At 43.5% G+C, this 19,852-nt stretch overlaps 1 protein-coding gene across 2 annotated transcripts; it reads left to right on the forward strand.

Moving 5' to 3' along the window:
- The first annotated feature begins 15,166 nt into the window (after positions 1–15,166).
- LOC127301572 (U-box domain-containing protein 45) lies at positions 15,167–18,748 on the forward strand. 2 transcript variants are annotated; one of them, XM_051331837.2, is made up of 3 exons: positions 15,167–15,848; positions 15,958–16,899; positions 18,307–18,748. In XM_051331837.2, the coding sequence occupies exons 1-2, from the start codon at positions 15,301–15,303 to the stop codon at positions 16,853–16,855; spliced, it is 1,446 nt and encodes a 481-aa protein (XP_051187797.1). In that variant the 5' UTR covers positions 15,167–15,300; the 3' UTR covers positions 16,856–16,899; positions 18,307–18,748. The 2 variants fall into 2 exon arrangements, with proteins under 2 accessions (XP_051187797.1, XP_051187796.1); XM_051331836.2 differs by having other exon boundaries at positions 15,169–15,848; positions 18,302–18,748.
- The last annotated feature ends 1,104 nt before the right edge of the window (positions 18,749–19,852 follow it).

Consider the following 19,852-nt stretch of genomic DNA (forward strand, 5'->3'; position numbering starts at 1 on the left):
GTAAACTTCCATAAGTCATGCATGTTACCCTTGAACTTATCTGATGAGGAGGTGGCTGTTTTAGCCAGGGACTTTGGTTGCGAGGTTGGGGTCATGCCATTCACTTATTTGGGGTTGCCTTTGGGGACTACTAGGCCATCCATGCAGGATTTGTTACCTATGGTTGATCGAATGGAGAGGAGGTTGACAGCAAGCTCTTCTTTGCTAGCTTATGGGGGGAGGCTTCAATTGATACAGTCTTGCCTAAGCTCGATGCCTATTTTTTTCCTATGTACCTTGAGCATACCTGTTGGCATTATCAAGCAACTTAACAGGATTATTAGGCAGTGTTTGTGGAGAAAGAAAAAGGGGGAGTGTACCACTAATCAGTCTTTGGCCTCCTGGAATATGATTTGCAAACCGAAACAGAGTGGAGGCTTGGGGGTTTTGGACTTTAAGTTGCAAAATGAGGCACTCTTGTTGAAGCACTTGCATAAGTTTTTTAATCGTGCTGACTTGCCTTGGGTGCAGTTGGTTTGGAATTACTATCCAGAAGGAGTGCCTCATGCATCTAAGCTTTGTGGGTCTTTTTGGTGGAGGGATGTGATGAAATTGTCTGACCTTTATAGATCTGTCACATCAGTCATTACCAAGGATGGGAGCACAGCTTTATTCTGGGCAGATAAGTGGAATGGTATTTGTCCTCAAGAGAAGTTTCCCAGGCTCTATTCTTTCTCTTTAAATCAGACTCTTTCTGTCAAGGAGGCACTATTAACCCCTGATATTAATGATATGTTTGAAAGACCTCTGTCCAGTCAGGCAGCCATGGAATTGTTAGAGTTGCAGAACTTGATTCAGGATGTTGTTTTACAGCCTAATGGGAAAGATGAATGGAGAACTATTTGGAAGGACGGCAATTATACTGCTCAACGCTTTTATCGTCATATCTTCAGTAATGTCACCTGTGATAAAGTGTATCATTGGATTTGGAACAGTAAGTGTATACAGAAACTTAAGGTGTTTGCCTGGCTGTTAATGAGTGATAGGCTCAATACAAAAGATATGTTGAAAAGGAGGCACTGTAATGTCACATCAGATCATCATTGTGTTCTTTGCCATTCACACACGTATGAGGACAGAATTCATCTATTTTTTGATTGTGTGTTCAGCATGAGGGTATGGGCTTATTTACAGATTGATTGGTCCATGGGGGTAACCATTGAGGATAAATTTATACATGCAAGGAAAGAGTTTGGAAAACCTTTTTTCACAGAGGTGGTCATTTTAGCAACCTGGTACATTTGGAATCAAAGGAATGGCAAGATTTTTCAGCAGCAAAGGCCATCCTTTAGATCATGGAAGAGGGAATTCATTAATGGTTTGTATCTGCATAAGCATAGGGTCAAGAAAAAGGATGTTGTTCAACTTCAGGCTTGGATTGACTCTCTACCTTAGTTTCTTTTCTGTTTTCTTGTTTTTTTCTTTTTCTGTAAATATGTAACTTTGTTGGGTTTTGGTTCTAATAAATAATTTGCTGTGAGGCTTTGCCTCACAGTTCTCTTTCAAAAAAAAAATTAAACAACTGAATCATATGGCAAAGACTTTTCATGAATAGTATTTTCAAGACAAGCATCAATAAGTCTTGCATAAGAGTTAACTCATAAAGCAATATTTTCAAAGTAGAGCATTGGAGCAACACAAAGGAAGATAAGTTTCAGCAGTTGCTTTCAACTTGTAACATGTATATCTCGTGGATAGTTGTCAACATAAAGCAATATAACAAGTGCAATAGGTAAACATGTAAGAATCAATGCACACAGTTGACACAAGTGTTTGCTTCTAAGATAGAAAGAAGTAGGTAAACTGACTCAACATGAAAGTAAAAGAATGACCCTTCAAAGAGGGAAGCATGGATCGCTATATTTGTGCTAGAGCTTTTATTTTGAAAACAAGAAACAATTTTGTCAACGGTAGTAATAAATCATATGTATTATGTAAATTATATCCTATAAGTTGCAAGCCTCATGCATAGTATACCAATAGTGCCCGCACCTTGTCCTAATTAGCTTGGATTTACATGGATTATCATAGCATAGCACATGTTTCAACCGAGTGTCGCAAAGGGGTACCTCTATGCCGCCTGTACAAAGGTCTAAGGAGAAAGCTCGCATTGGATTTCTCGCTTTTGGTTATTCTCAACTTAGACATCCATACCGGGACAACATAGACAACAGATAATGGACTCCTCTTTAATGCATAAGCATTCAACAACAGATAATATTCTCATAAGAGATTGAGGTTTGTTGTCCAAACTGAAACTTCCACCATGGATCATGGCTTTAGTTAGCGGCCCAATGTTCTTCTCTAACAATATGCATACTCAAACCATTTGATCATGATAAATCACCCTTACTTCAGACAAGACGAACATGCATAGCAACTCACATGATATTCAACAAATAAATAGTTGATGGCGTCCCCAGAAACATGGTTATCGCACAACAAGCAACTTATAAGAGATAAGACGCATAAGTACATATTCAATACCACAATAGTTTTTAGGCTATTTGTCCCATGAGCTATATATTGCAAAGATAAAGAATAGAAATTTTAAAGGTAGCACTCAAGCAATTTACTTTGGAATGGCGGAGAAATACCATGTAGTAGGTAGGTATGGTGGACACAAATGGCATAGTGGTTGGCTCAAGGATTTTGGATGCATGAGAAGTATTCCCTCTCGATACAAGGCTTAGGCTAGCAAGGTTGTTTGAACCAAACTCAAGTATGAACTAGTGCAGCAAGACTCACATAAAAAAACATATTGCAAGCATTATAAGACTCTACACTGTCTTCCTTGTTGTTCAAACACCTTACTAGAAAATATCTAGACCTTAGAGAGACCAATTATGCAAACCAAATTTTAGCAAGCTCTATGTATTTCTTTATTAATAGGTGCAAAGTATATGATGCAAGAGCTTAAACATGAGCACAACAATTGCCAAGTATCAAATTATTCAAGACATTTTACCAATTACTACATGTAGCATTTCCCGTTTCCAACCATATAACAATTAACGAAGCAGTTTCAACCTTCGCCATAAAAATTAAAAGCTAAGAACACATGTGTTCATATGAACCAGCGGAGCGTGTCTCTCTCCCACACAAGCATTTATTCAAATAAAAAAAAACAGACGCTCCAAGTAAAGTACATAAGATGTGACCGAATAAAAATATAGTTTCAAGAGAAGGAACCTGATAATTTGTCGATGAAGAAGGGGATGCCTTGGGCATCCCCAAGCTTAGATGCTTGAGTCTTCTTGATATATGCAGGGGTGAACCACCGGGGCATCCCCAAGCTTAGAGCTTTCACTCTCCTTGATCATATTGTATATCGTCCTCCTCTCTTGACCCTTGAAAACTTCCTCCACACCAAACTCAAAACAAACTCATTAGAGGGTTAGTGCATAATCAAAAACTCACATGTTCAGAGGTGACACAATCATTCTTAACCCTTCTGGACATTGCACAAAGCTACTGGAGGGTAATGGAACAAAGAAATCCATCCAACACAGCAAAAGAGGCAATGCGAAATAAAAGGCAGAATCTGTCAAAACAGAACAGTCCGTAAAGACGAATTTTTTAGAGGCACCAGACTTGCTCAGATGAAAATGCTCAAATTGAATGAAAGTTGCGTACATATCTGAGGATCACTCACGTAAATTGGTAGAATTTTCTGAGTTACCTACAGAGAATTCAACCCAAATTCGTGACAGCAAGAAATCTGTTTCTGCGCAGTAATCCAAATCTAGTATGAACCATACTATCAAAGACTTTACTTGGCACAACAATGCAATAAAATAAAGATAATGAGAGGTTGCTACAGTAGTAACAACTTCCAAGACTCAAATATAAAAAAAAGTACTGTAGTAAAATAAACACATGGGTTATCTCCCAAGAAGTGCTTTCTTTATAGCCATTAAGATGGGCTCAGCAGTTTTAACGATGCACTTGCAAGAAATAGTATTTGAAGCAAAAGAGAGCATCAAGAGGCAAATTCAAAACACATTTAAGTCTAACCCACTTCCTATGCAAAGGAATCTTGTACACAAATGAATTCATGAAGAACAAAGTGACAAGCATAGGAAGATAAAACAGGAGTAACTTCAAGATTCTCAACATAAAGAGGGGAAACTTAATATTATTAAGATGCATATAACCATATTTCCCTCTCTCATAATAACTTTCAGTAGCATCATTGATGAAATCCACAATATACCCATCACTTAAAACATTCTTATCATGGTTCATATGCATAGAAGTATCATTTATTTTGGCATAAGAAGAGTTCTTCTCACTAATAGTAATTGGAGCAAGATTATTATCAAGAATTTGAACATGGTAAACAAGTTACATATTAAGGGAATTATTGTTGGCAATCCAATCATAACTATGACAAGTTTCATAAGGATAGTTATAACCTATATCATAGCATTCTTTATAATAATCATCAAAGGTCGGAGGCATAGTGTCATCATATGAAATAGAATAATTATCTTTCACGGTATGTTCATCTGTGACCATACCATCATTATTACTAGAAGGAGATGTATCAATCATATAATGATCAGTAGCAAAAAGATTTTCAAACACCTCATCCCCAAGCTTAGAGCTTTCTATATCATTATGGGAGGAAGCATGGATAGTACTGATACTATGGCAATTATTAACATCATCATTTTCAGAATTAGTTTCCCAGAGATTTGCAATATCAAAAGTAGTATGTTCTTTCAAATCATGATCACTAATGTAGGTAAAGGGCATAGGAAGATCATTGTATTCAGATTCATTATCATAATAATCATCAGGAGCAACATACTTACGGTTACCTATCGTTATCTCATATACGCGGGGATATGCTGTTACCTCTTTCTTTTTATTCCCCTTCTTCTTCTTCTTCTTCTTCTTCTTCTTCTCCTCCTTCTTCTTCTTCTTCTTCTTCTTCTTCTTCTTCTTCTTCTTCTTCTTCTTCTCCTTCTTCTCCTCGTTCCCTTCTTTAGGAGGAAGAGGCTTGAAGGGAGACTTCTCCACATAACCTGATTTATTCCCAGAAACAATAGGAGAAACTTGGGAGGATTCCTCCTTTTCATTAATAAGTTCAAAACACACAGCGGTCCTATCATATTTTGGCAAGGTGTCATCTTCTAAAATATTTTGTATGTAAGTATTTGTATGGCAATTATCAATGCAATAAGAAAAACACCCATGCAGGACATCATCAATATCAAGATCACTCATATGTAACAAAGAGATTTTTCTTGATAACTCTTCACACCACAAAAATAAAGTAAGTTCATCATGCTGATTAGGAGTAATTTCATCATCACAATACAAATTTGCAGCACTCATGGGGTTCAAATTATCATTGGAGGAACATTGAAAATTAAAATGACCCGCTCTATGGCAAAGTTCACAAATAAAAGGATAACTGGCACAAACTTTTTTACCAAGATCATCTAGAGCCCTAGACCACTTTCTAGTTTTTTCATTCATATGGTGGATACAATATTCATCTTCGATTTGATTAATTCCACAGGGTCTATGCATTCCACAAAAATTAACATGCTTATAAGAAATAGTATTTTCAGAAGTTTGGGCATGTTTATTGCAATCATTAATAACAATTTCTTTTTTCATGCAAGCCTCTTTAAAAGGTTCATGATACTTATCAAAATTCTTCCTAGGTAATTCAAAATGAGAGGCAAAAGCTTTATAAAGATTTGCAGCAACTTGAGAGTCAAGACCATAAGTAGCACTCATATTTTGAAATTTATCAGTACCCATGAAAGTTTCAATGCATTCATAATCATAATTTATACCTGACTCTTCACCTTTGTCGTTCTCCCATCCTTCAGCGTTCTCCTCAATCCGATCAAGAAGATCCCACCTAGCTTCAACCTCCTTGCTTGTGAAAGATCCCTCCAAACAGGCATCTAGATAGTCCTTGTGATGTCCTGAAAGCCTTGCATAAAAATTATTAACAATAACATTACGGGGGAGCTCATGAATGGGACATTTGAGCATTAGTGACTTCAATCTCCCCCATGCTTGAGAAATACTCTCTCCATCACGAGGATAAAAGTTATAAATGTAATTCCTATCAATATGCACTTCATGAGGAGGATAAAATTTAGAATAAAAGAGAGATACAATTTCCTCCCAACCAAGAGAATGACTATTCTTCAAAGAATTTATACCAATGCGCCGCTTTACCGCATAAATAAAAAGAGAATAGTTTCTTCCTCACTTCATCCATAGAGATACCTGCACACTTGAATAACCCGCATAATTCATGCAAAAACAGTAAATGATCTCCAGGATGGACAGTTCCATCCCCTTCATAGCGGTTATCCATAACACGTTCAATAATTTTCATAGGTATTTTATACGGAATACTTTCAGCAGGTGGATTTAAAATATCAGAAGCATCATTAGAGTTATCGCATATGGGAGATAAAGTATTATCAGAGCAAAATATTTCTTCCAAAGCTGAGGAGCAAAAAAGATTATTTTTATATAAACTAGCTTCCCCAAGCTTAGACTTTTCCATAGCATTAGCAGTAATTGCATTCATACTAATAACATTGCTACTATCATGCAAATAAGGTTCCATAGGTTTTTTAATTTTCGCATCACACAATTCATGTCTTAACTTAGGAAATAGAATAAGAAGCTCATTGTTGTCCATTATGCCTAACTAGTGTAAACAAGAAACAAAAAGATGCAATTGCAGGATCTAAAGGAAATAGCTTCGAGCACTCACAACGGTACCAGAAAAGTGTTTGGTTACCTGGGACCGTAGTGTGAATGCCTTTTACCTTTCCTCCCCGGCAACGGCGCCAGAAAATAGCTTGATGTCTACGCACACTCCTTTTCCTGTAGACAGTGTTGGGCCTCCAAGAGCAGAGGTTTGTAGAACAGCAGCAAGTTTTCCCTTAAGTGGATCACCCAAGGTTTATCGAACTCAGGGAGGAAGAGGTCAAATATATCCCTCTCAAGCAACCCTGCGATCACAATGCAAGAAGTCTCTTGTGTCCCCAACACACCCAATACACTTGTCAGGCGTATAGGTGCACTAGTTCGGCGAAGAGATAGTGAAATACAAGTAGTATGGATGTATATGAGTGGTAATAGCAATCTGAATAAAATATGGCAGCGAGTAAACATGCAACAGAACAATAAATAAACGGAGATTCGATGTTTGGAAGCAAGGCCTAGGGATCCTACTTTCACTAGTGGACACTCTCAACATTGCAATCATAATTGAATATAAATATAAGAACTTCATCATACTACTCTCTTATTGGATAGAGAACTCAAATTCATTGGGCAAGTGTGCAAAAGCACACCTCAAAGGCGTATTCCCAAGTACTAATAAACACCCCACACCGTCACCGTGAGCATTCATAGGAGGTACTAACACACCACAATTCATAAGGGAGTTACACACGGCGCACACACTGTCACCATTACACCGAGGTCACAGTAACCCCAAAGTTCACATAATTAAGCACTTGAATATCATATGACATCTAGATTACAAAGCTCATCATACGGATCTCAATCATGCAAGGCAATTCATGAGATCATTGTATTGAAGTACATGAGAGAGAGATGAACCACATAGCTACCGGTAGAGCCCTCAGCCCAGGGGGAGAACTACTCCCTCCTCATCATGGAGACAGCGTTGGCGGTGGAGATGGCTTCCCGGGGCAATTCCCCGTCCCGGCAGGGTGCCGGAACAGAGACTTCTGTCCCCCGAATTGGAGTTTCATGATGGCGGCGGCTCTGGAAGGTTTTCTCGGGTTTCGTCAATCAGTGTCGAAGATTTAGGTCACGAGGCATCTTATAGGCGAAGAGGCGGAGTCGGAAGGGCCACGGGGAGCCCACACAGTAGGGGGGCGCGCCCCCCTGGTGGCCGCGCCGCCATGTCGTGTGGGGCCCCCAGGGCCCCCCTCTGGTCCCCCTTTGACTTTCCGGAAGCTTCGTGGAATTATAAGATCGTGGGAATTAATTTCGTCCGATTCCGAGAATATTTCCTTTGTAGGATTTCTGAAACCAAAAACAGCAGAAAACAACAACTGGCACTTCGGCATCTCGTCAATAGGTTAGTTCCGAAAAACGCATCAAAACGATATAAAGTGTGAACAAAACATGTAGGTATTGTCATAAAACAAGCATGGAACATAAGAAATTATCGATACGTCGGAGACGTATCACTTCGCACGAGCTCGTGTTATTGGTCCAATCCTAACTTCATTGGACTTGAGCTTCACAGCAGGTTCATCTTCAGCTTGTAATGACGGAGGTAGTAGTGAGGTAGGGATGTCCTCATCATCTCTTTACTGTTCTTTCGGTATTTAATTCTCCATGTTGGAGGATTGATACATGTGCTAATGTTCATGTGTGTGCTGACATCTCCATGTTCACTTCTTACCAGGTCGTCCGGGATTCTTCCGTCTTGATGGGGAATGGGTCACATGCTTCTGTTCGTGGTGTTGGCACGGTATATCTGAAGTTCACTTCGGGGAAGATCGTGCAGCTGAGGAACGTGCAGCATGTCCCTACTATGAACAAGAATCTCGTTAGCGGCTCCCTCCTATGCAGAGATGGGTTTAAGGTTGTTTTAGAGTAAAATAAAGTAGTTGTTTCCAAGTTTGGACAATTTATTGGTGAAGGCTATGAGTGCGGAGGCTTGTTCCTCTTTTCGCTTTCTGATTTCAGTAATAAGTCGGTGAACCATATTTGTGGCAATGTTAGTGATGATACTAGTGTTTGGCATTCTCGTTTATGTCACATTAATTTTGGTTTAATGTCTCGGCTATCCAGTTTGAGTTTAATTCCGAATTTCACCATTGCCAAAGGTTCTAAGTGCCATAGTTGTGTGCAATCAAAGCAACCTCGAAAGCCTCACTAGGCGGCCGAGGAGAGAAACTTGGCACCTCTATAACTCATACATTCTGATCTATGCGAGATGAATGGTGTGTTGACAAAAGGTGGAAAGAGATATTTCATGACATTGATTGATGATGCGACTAGATTTTGCTATGTTTATTAGTTGCGAACTAAAGATGAAGCTTTAGACTACTTTAAAATTTATAAGGCCGAAGTTGAGAATCAACTAGAGAGAAAGATCAAGCGTCTTAGGTCGGATCGTGGTGGTGAATATTTTCCTAAAATCTTTGATGAATTCTGTGAGGAACATGGCATTATTCATGAGAGGACGCCTCCCTATTCGCCCCAATCAAACGGAGTTGCCGAGAGGACAAACCGCACGCTGACTGACTTGGTGAATTCCATGTTAGCCGCTGCTGGTTTATCAAAGGCATGGTGGGGGAAGGCTTTGTTGACTTCATGTCATGTCCTGAATAGAGTTCCTAACAAGAATAAAGATAAAACCCCTTACGAGGAGTGGGCTGGGAGAAAACCATCACTTTCGTATTTGCGCACGTGGGGATGTTTGGCGAAAGTCAATATTCCAATTACTAAGAAGCGCAAACTCGGACCAAAGACAGTGGATTGTATCTTTCTAGGTTATGCTCCGCGGAGTATAGGATATAGATTTTTAGTAGTTCAATCCGAGGTAGCTGATATGCATGTTGATACTATTATGGAATCTCGTGATGCAACATTTTTTGAGAATATGTTTCCTATGAAAGATATGCATAGCATTGCTAGAATTTCTACTGAGATAATTCCTGAGTCTAGTCCATCTAATGAGTATTTTGAACAATCACATGAGAATGTTACTGAGAAGGATGACAATGAAGCTCCTAAACGGAGCAAGAGACGGAGGATTGAAAAATCCTTTGGTGATGATTTCATTGTGTAACTTGTGGATGATACTCCCACGTCCATTGTAGAGGCATATGCATCTCCACATGCAGATGAGTGGAAAGAAGCTGTTCATAATGAGATGGACTCCTTTCTAATGGAACTTGGGAGCTATCAGAACGGCCCCATGGATGCAAGCCTGTGGGCTGCAAATGGGTGTTCAAGAAGAAGCTAAGACCTGATGGTACTATTGAGAAGTACAAGGCGCGGCTTGTAGCTAAAGGCTACACACAGAGAAAAGGCGAAGATTACTTTGACACCTATTCACCTGTCGCTAGACTTACCACCATTCGAGTACTACTGTCCATGGCTGCCTCTTATGGTCTTATCGTTCATCAAATGGACATAAAGACATATTTTCTTAATGGAGAGTTGGAAGAGAAAATCTATATGGATCAGCCTGATGGGTTTGTAGTAAAAGGTGAAGAAAGTAAGGTGTGCAAGTTGCTGAAATCTTTATATGGCCTGAAACAAGCAACTAAGAAATGGCATGAGAAGTTTGACAGAACTTTAACTTCTGTAGGCTTTGTTGTCAATGAGGCTGACAAGTGCGTTTACTATCGCCATGGTGGGGGCGAAGGTGTTATACTGTGCTTGTATGTGGATGATATTTTGATATTTGGTACAAACATGAAAGTAATACACGAGGTCAAGTCTTTCTTGTCAAAGTGCTTTGATATGAAAGACCTGGGAGAAGCTGATGTGATTCTAAACATCAAGCTTATTAAGAACGAGAGTGGGATTACTCTAAAGCAATCCCATTATGTTGAGAAGATCTTGAGCCAGTTCGGCTATATTGATAGCAAGTCTTCTCCAACACCTTATGATCCCAGTGTGACATTGCGCAAGAACCGGAGGATTGCCGTAGATCAATTGAGATATTCTCACATCGTTGGCTCACTCATGTACTTAGCGAGCGCGACTAGACCTGACATCTCTTTTGCTGTTAGCAAGTTGAGTAGGTTCATGTCAAACCCGGGTACTGATCATTGGCATGCACTTGATAGGGTCATGCGCTACCTATGTGGTACAATGAGTTATGGGAGTCACTATTCAGGACACCCAGCTGTGCTTGAAGGATATAGTGATTCAAATTGGATCTCTGATGTAGCTGATCTCTACGCCACTAGCGGGTATGTATTTACCTTTGGAGGTGGCGCAGTGTCATCGAGATCTTGCAAGCAAACCATATTGACGAGGTCAACTATGGAAGCAGAACTTACTGCTTTAGACACAACCACTGTTGAATCGGAATGGTTGCGTGAGCTCTTGATGGACTTGCATGTGGTTGAAAAACCTGTACCGACAATCCTTTTGAATTGTGACAATCAAACTGTAATTGTCAAAGTGAACAATTCTAAGGATAACGCGAAGTCATCAAGACACGTCAAGAGACGTTTGTACTCTGTCAGGAAATTGCGAAACTCCGGAGTAATAACTGTTACATATATTCAAACAGACAAAAACCTGGCAGATCCCTTTACAAAGGGACTATCACGTAATGTGATAGAAAGTGCATCGAGGGAGATGGGTTTGAGACCCGTTGATGTTACACCATAGTGTTAACCCAACCTTTGTGATCGGAGATCCCGTGAATTAGGACCTGGGAAGAACAAACTAGTGGTTTAATTGAGGAGAGTATTATGTAACCATCTCTATGTGAAGATGCACAACTCTCAATTGCTGTAAGGCAGGTTGGCAACAAGCCTTAATGTGTTTATGTTGGCTATTTTAGCAAAAATGCTGTCCTACAGAGCATTCTTGAAATAACACACCTATATGAATCTGATTGTTAAACGTCGCAATCTATGAGATTTGGGTGATCTCTAGTAAACTCATGAAGAGACCACGAAGTATGACGCATATGCTTCACCCGCGGGGTAGGCTACTGGCAGCCATGTAATGGTTATGACTTTGAGTGAAACCCTGTTCACGCAAAACTTGCAATTCAAGGCTTAGTCCATTGTTCAAGTGTGAATGGATGTAACTTAAGGTTCTAGGCGGAAGTTCAACTTAACAGTCTCCGCTGAAACACTGGTATATAAACAAGCAGTGAGTATTGGTAAATCTCTAAATTGGGATTTGAGATCTGGTGGGGGATTGTTGAAATATTGGGCCTGCACTTAGTAGCCCATACTAGATTTCAGATTTTCCTATAAATCTCAAAGCCCACATAGTGACAGCCTTGTGAGTTTGAGCCCAAGTTGGTGGCAGCTCACTAGGGAGTGGCAAGAGGTAGGAAGTTTAGTCCCACATGGAAAGTTGGGAGGAAGTTAGACCACCTTATAAGGTGGGTTGTTCCACCACTAGTAAGTGAGTAAGAATAGGAGTGGTTCACGAGCGCTCCTCCTCCTCCTCGCTCGCTCGTCTCTTCTCGACACGACACGACACGACACGTCACGACGCGACGCGCGCCGCGCTCGTGGTGAGTGGATTGAGCCTCGAGCCGAGACTTTCCTTACGTTGGCGTGGCCCACGTTGCCTAGGGTTTCCTGAGCCTATATAATCTCCTGCCTGGCTACCGCAGAAACACATCTAATACACGAGTTAGGGTTTTGCCACCTCTCTCTGCTTGCGCCGCCATCGTAGCCTACTCCATCCCGCGCGCCGATGTGCATCGGCAAACGGGAGAGCAGGTCTCCGGAACCGCTCGTCCTTGCGATCATGTACGGGAGAGGGCGAATTAGGTTTTTGGGAAGCGCTCTGCGCGACTGCTCAAGCTCTTCATCACGGGTCGCCTTCCGTCCAAGTCGGGCGGTGCTGCCTACGGTCATCTTCAACGCCGTATACTTCGACCTGTCGTCCCTGTCGTCAACAACGTTGTCATCAACAACGTTACTGCTGCAACATCATCTGCTACACCTCCACCGCCACCTCCACCAGATTGGTACGTGCGACATATCTTGATATGTTTAGCTATGGATGCTTTACCATTTGCGCTGCTGCTACTCATGTTGATTAATGCATCTAGTATGTTCGAGTTTCACATGTTAGTAGTTGATGTCATCATGTTTTATATTTTAGAATTAATCATGAAAATTGTGCCTAATTATCCAACAGAATCTCTCTATACGCTAAAGCTACCCATGCTCACACACCACCTCTTTTCTCTTACAACTTTTTATGTTAAATGCACCCCATGCTGCTTCTATTCCTACAATCTGTCACATTCAACTCTCCAACCAAACAGAGGAGTGGAACCAACCCATTATATTTTTCATTTCAAACCGAACACGAGGATGAAATCAACCCGTTCCTCTGGAATGGAACCATGACATTACATTCTACTTGGTTCTCAAACCAAACACACCCTTAAAGTACCTCTGGGCTAGCGATGTAACCCTCATAGGTAAGTGGGGTTGCTTCCGCTCATCCTCCCTAATCTTCTTCAGCTACTCCCTTTTAATCAACACTGTTATACTAGAAAATAAAATAAGATGCGTATAAGAAAGGTACACGTCGATGATAAGATTATGTTCTGACAATCAATTTTGAGTTTTGTTACCTATAAATCTTCAATATCATATCCATGCTAAGAACTTTTTTAGTGAATTTTCTCAAACTCATCGCGAACGGACAACGTCGTAAAATTTTCTTTAACGAGTAGGTTCACATCACCATTTCACACAACTCTCGTGTTATAAGTTTCTCGTTTCGGCGAACGTAGAGGGATAGATCCGCACCTTGCTAGTATACTGTAGGTTCTCACGTGTGTCGATTCATACCTTGATTGTATATTGTGTTGGTCAACCTTTTGATTTTTTTTTTATCTTGATCATCTAGTTCATGAAGATGAGGGAATTGAGAAAGTCGGGTAGCCAAATAATCGAAGTAGCCAATATCTTACAAGAGTGGTACTAGAAGTGGTTGGATAATGGTGGTAATCCACGACATTGTTCTCCCTACAAGCAGCAACATGCTCGTGGAGGCACGCCATGTAGGTGCAGCAGAGTCATCGTCGATCTTACTGTTCCACATCGAAAGCTACGAGGTCAGCTTTGCGATGGCATGATGGTCTTTCCACACGCTATCGTGATAGGCCTTGTGCCCGGCTTCACAAACGGTAGCATGTGGCTGGTTGTGGTAAGCCACTGACAATTCGACCAATGTGGTTCGTATGTACGCCTTGTATTTATGATGGGACAATTTTTTTTCATAAGCTACAATATATGAAGAGCAAAAGGTAGCCCATGTGGCATTTCGGACGGGGCTTGCTACCCAGGGCTACCCCATAAGCCCTCCAATAAAGGTGCATGCTACCAAACATGCCCCAGTCAACTGATAATTTGTATCGTGCAAGCTCATAGTAAATGTGCCTAGTGGTGTAAAGATAATTTCCGCACCAAATCTGATTCTGAATCCATGAGAATATCGGGTTCTGAAATAGCGTCCCCGGTATTGTGTAGGATATGATATTGCAAATAGCATGCCCTTATAAATTATCCAAAAAATAATTAGGATGGTTTCAGTCAAAGCCAAGGCCAATCTGCCAGAGTTAGTAATTATTAAGTTGCCGAATTCATTAGACGGACTCGTCCCTAGTTAGCGATTTTACCACTAACAGGGTGATGGTTTAACTACTGAAATTTATTTATACTATCTTCTCAACGCTTGGGTTTCATCCTAAATCATGTCTCTGTTTTCTTGATTAATTGACATTTGCAAGGTTGAAAGGTTAAATCCCGCTCGTGTTTTGCTAAAAATAAAATTATTTTACTATCGGAATATTTATTTGACTATTTTTTATGTTCGGCTTGAGTCCACCTAGTTTATGATTTGATTCCGCGGTCAGATAGATGTGTCGCTCGAATCTGATACCATTCATTATCCGCTCCGTTCTAAATCTAAAAAAAAATATGGTACACGAAAAATACGATTAAGATTTGATCAGTTTACAACCCTAACTGTGCCTCGTCACCTCCACAACTATGGCAGTGTGCAAAAATAAATCGCAGATCGCGTAGCCAGTTTCTAGGGCTTCTCCAAGTCAACTTTTCAAAACATAAATTTACTGTTGCAAGGTGTGAAAACGAATCAATTTTCTCCACCACCCTGCACATACACCAAGCCTGACAAAAAATACACTTAAACTACACAGAGATCATCATCTGCTGACCTGGTGCAGCTAAGCAGACAGCTTTTCTACACAATTTTTAATCACCTCTCTCGGATGGTCCTCCAACTGTAAATCCAGCATTCATAGCGTTTTGGTTTCTAGTAATTGTTCCACACGCGACATCCATTTCTTATGTGTAGATAAAATTCACTGCCCACATGGACCCACCATGTCAGTCTTCGGCCACAACCTGTCCTTGGCACGGACGTATAAACCCTCTGTCACTGCGCCGCGCCGTGCCACGGCTTCCTCCCCACGCCATTACCTTCGCCAAGTGTCCCCCCGACCAATGTGACTTGCGGTCGAAGCTGACAATGGTGGCGAGGTGCGTGCACGCCGATGCCTTCCGGCTCTGGCCGATCTTCTCCGCCGCCACGCTGCGGCGGAAGCTTCTTGAGGTCCTCACCTGCGGCGGCGGCGGCGGGGGTGGAGGTTCTTGCCGTGGGCGGACGTCCTGCCGGTCGCCCAAGCCGCGGACGCAGTCGATGCCGAGGCCGCGGTCCGACCGGCTCGCGGAGCTGCTCAGAGCGGAGCCGTCCGAGTGCGGCGACGGTGACGACGAGGGCGAGGCTGACGCGGCCGCCAGGAAGGCTGCCGCGCTGGAGGAGCTGAAGGTCGTCGTCGCCGCCCTTCAGGATGGAGATATAGACGGAGAGAATGGTGGCGGTGTGTCGTGGCGTGTCGAGGCGGCCACGGTCGTGCGCAGGAAGGCCAAGGACGACGCCGTGGCGCGGGAGATGCTCGCGATGCTCGGCGCCATCCCGCCGCTCGTCGCCATGCTCGACGACAGGGACGGAGGCGGCGAGGAGCTCCTGGCCGCCGCGCTGTACGCGCTCCTGAACTTGGGGATCGGCAACGACACGTGAGTGTTTTCTTCTGCCGTGGTGCTGTTGTCGGTTTGTCCCGCTCTGTTTTCTTGATCAGATCTGGGTGTTCGGTTTCTGATTCTCGCCTTGCTTTGGTTTGTGTAGGAACAAGGCGGCGATCGTGCAGGCGGGCGCCGTGCACAAGATGCTCCGCATTGCGGAGGGCGCGTCCGGCGCGCTGACGGAGGCGCTGGTGGCCAACTTCCTGTGCCTGAGCGCGCTGGACGCGAACAAGCCCATCATCGGCGCGTCCGGGGCGGCCCCGTTCCTGGTGCGCGCGTTCGAGTCCGCGGCGAGCGAGCAGACGCGGCACGACGCCCTGCGCGCGCTCCTGAACCTGTCCATCGCGGCGGCGAACGCGCCGCACCTGCTGGCGGCGGGGCTGGCGCCGTCGCTGCTGGCGGCCATCGGGGACGCGTCCGCGTCGGACCGGGCGCTCGCGGCGCTCTGCAACATCGTGGCAGCCTGCCCCGAAGGCCGGCGCGCGGTGAGCCGCGTCCCGGACGCGGTGCCGGTGCTGGTGGACGTGCTCAACTGGTCGGACGAGGCCGGGTGCCAGGAGAAGGCCGCGTACGTGCTGATGGTGCTGGCGCACCGAAGCTACGGCGACCGCGCGGCCATGGCCGAGGCCGGCGCCACGTCCGCGCTGCTGGAGCTGACGCTGGTGGGCACGGCGCTGGCGCAGAAGCGCGCGTCGAGGATCCTGGAGATCCTGCGCGCCGACAAGGGCAAGCAGGCCGCGGATAGCGTCGTGGTGGCCACGGTGTCGGCGCCCCAGGAGCGCGGCGCCGGAGGGCCGTGCCGGGAGGAGGAGGCGGAGGGCGACGAGGCGTGCATGAGCAGCGAGAAGCGCGCCGTGCGGCAGCTGGTGCAGCAGAGCCTGCAGAGCAACCTGCGGCGGATCGTGCGGCGCGCGCGGCTGCCGCGGGAGCTGGCGCCGGCGTCGGCGGAGAGCCTCAAGGCGCTCACCGCCTCGTCCACCTCCAAGAGCCTGCCGTTCTGAGGCCGGCAGAAAGCAGCGGCGCAGGAACAGAGGCAGGATCGCAGGTAAAAAGAACACATTCCTTGCTTCACTGCTACACAATGGCAGTAGTAACTGAAGCAGCACTAGAGTTCATTGCATTAGCTGTTGGTCGTTGGTTTTCACCACTACCACATCCATGTTCTTGCATTTTGTTTGTCAGTAGAGTCTGTCAGTGTCAAGTAAGCAAATGTGGCTTAAATCCTTGAGCTATAATATTACTCCACAGTCCACACACAGCAGCAGCAGCTAGCACCAGTTGGAAAATTTAACCGGTTCCAGAACAACAATGTCAGTTAGTTCCCACTTGGGAGTAATCGAACGAGGTTGGAGCTTCAAGGAGGTCAATCCTATTCTTCTCCGCTTTGGCCGGTGCCTTGCTTTGCCTCGAGGTCCGCCATGGCCATTATAAACAAGCTCACCTTTGTTGCTTTCCGGCAAAGTAAGCGCTCTCGCGCGCGAGCCCCAACAGTAATCGGGCCTGGCGAAGCCATTGTCGCTGTCGTCCAAAAGACCACCGGCCGGCCATCATAACGCTCGCATTTGTACCATACAAGTACTCCATGTATTCCCTTCTGCATACGAACACTCGAAACGACTACGACTACTCCTGTTCTACACATCTAGTGCTGTCTGCTGTACTGTACTGCTACTTTTGCTGACACATATTTTTGTCTGATACAGAAAACGACCTCTGGAACATGGAAAAAATAGCCCGATATTTCAGCGATAATAGCGTGCTATAGCATATCAAAATAGTTCACCCTAAATTTTAGTACTTTTTCTCGATGAGGTATTCTTCCGTGTGTCTCCATTCACTCCCATCACCATCAAAGTTGAAAAGATAAGTTAGCTCACAAAGGGGTATCAGCGGATCATGACCGTCCACAAGAGGCCAAAGATTGCAAAGGGGAGGGGGGGGGGGGGGGTGGGGGGACTGATTCAAAATCCTTTCTCGATGTGACACTATTGGCAAAATAGCACGCTATATTGCGCTAAAACGTCGTAGAGTTAGCTTGCTACGTTTTCTAGCCAATTGTTCCAAAGGCCCGAATTTTCCTCCATAGAAAACAAAGAAGAAGTTGCTTTCTCTTTGTCGTGGTGATAACTACAATCTGCTGGTTCCTCTTCTAACTCGGAAGATGATTGCCAATGCTGATAATTTTTAATAAATAATTTATGCTATGTTGTTGCTCCTAGGGATGTTGACTTCTAGAAAATTGGAGAAATGCACTTTTGGACTATATCCTTTATTCTAGTTTAAATTCTCTTTTTAGGCTATATTTGGTTTTTCTTTTAAAATGCAATTTGAAATATAGCACGCTATTAGCATGAATTAGGTGCATAGTACCATTTAGAGGAGGCCTCTCTTATTTCTCATAGCATGCTATATTTTGAATGTTGACACTCAACCTGTTCTTGCACCAGGAAAGCAGAGAGCAACCATGAGGAGATGGTTGGAGAGGAGACTTTGCTGCATGGCGATGGCAGTGCGAGCGTTGGAGACCGGGAATCTCTTGGTCCCTGTGGAGGAGTGATGAGAGAGTATGGGCAATGCTTGTTTAAGCTCCGATGCTGATGGAGCCCACGTGCTCGGATGCATCGGCACAAGCTCAGATGTTCTTTGCTCCTAATCGCTTTTGCTTTGCTAGTTAATCTAATCTAAGCACTGCTCTGTTCTTCTTCCTGCTTTTGTATAGTTCTAGTTAAATTTAGTCATACTACACCTAGTGGTGGTCAGCGTCAGCCATGGTCGCTCTTTAGCTGTGTGCACATGATCTTTTCTTCTTGGAGAGTGTGTGTTAGAGAGAGGGAGGGGAAAGAGGATGTAGAAGGTGATGCCGTACTTATATCTTAATGCTGGTCCATTCATCATTTGGTCTTTGCCAGCCTGAAAAACTCCGATGGTCCACGTGATCCAGCTTTCTGATGCATGTTCTTCAGAATAACTGCTTTGCTTCAACGCTGGAATTCTTTGCCAATTTTTTTTGAAGAAGGTTGGAATTGATATGAATCTAACCACTACAAGATGGTCCAGATTGGTGAGATGGAAAGTCTAAGATCACTGTGATTACTGTCACATGGGGCAATCTTGGTGAAGATCAATTTGTGGAGTAATGTTACAGTTTCAGAACATGCGTCGCATCTCAGGTAGGTATGGTACACTAGTACGACATTATATAATTATTATTCGCCAGGAAAATTTGTCTGTGTGTGTGTACATGCATACATTGTCAATACACTGTTGGCAAAACAGTTTATTTGATCGGCTTTTGTTGCACCAGCCGAGTTAAGGCGGTCCTCGTATTAGTCGTATGCGTACGTACGCGGTGTAAACCTAAAGGGTTCGTTTGTTTGGGGTGAAACGCACACAACCCTAATCGGGTGGACGTTGGCCTTTATATATAATACACAAGGGTACAATACAGATTATATGTACGTATATACATCCATAAACTACATATACTATCAGCCTCCCTCAATCTCAACTATGAGAAACATATGGAGATTGCGTTTACACTCTTGAAACAGCGGGAGTGGCAACGGCTTTGTAAAGATATCAACAAGTTGTTCTTTGGAAGAAATAAACCGAATCTGCAACATCTTCTTGGCAACTCGCTCACGGACAAAATGATAGTCAACTTTTTTTTTTTTTTTGAAAACACCATTCACTTTATTAAAACACAGCCAAGTTTGTACAATCAGCTCTCAAGCTTAGACTAAGGAAATCCGGGGGAGCGTCAACCCACTCTACCTCTACATCATGTACACAAGCATGTTGTGCACACTCATGAGCAACAGAGTTGGCCGTACGCCTCACAAAACATAGATCAAAAGACAGAAACACAAAACTATACTCTTCAACTTCACTAAGGATAGGGGCGATCGACGATCGCTGGCTTCTTCTATCATTCCATAGCCGCACCAACTGCTCACAGTCCGTCTCGAAGATGACTTTCATGAATCCTTGTTGTTTGG

This window comes from Lolium perenne, chromosome 5 (genome assembly GCF_019359855.2).
Source record: "Lolium perenne isolate Kyuss_39 chromosome 5, Kyuss_2.0, whole genome shotgun sequence".
Taxonomy (NCBI): domain Eukaryota; kingdom Viridiplantae; phylum Streptophyta; class Magnoliopsida; order Poales; family Poaceae; genus Lolium; species Lolium perenne.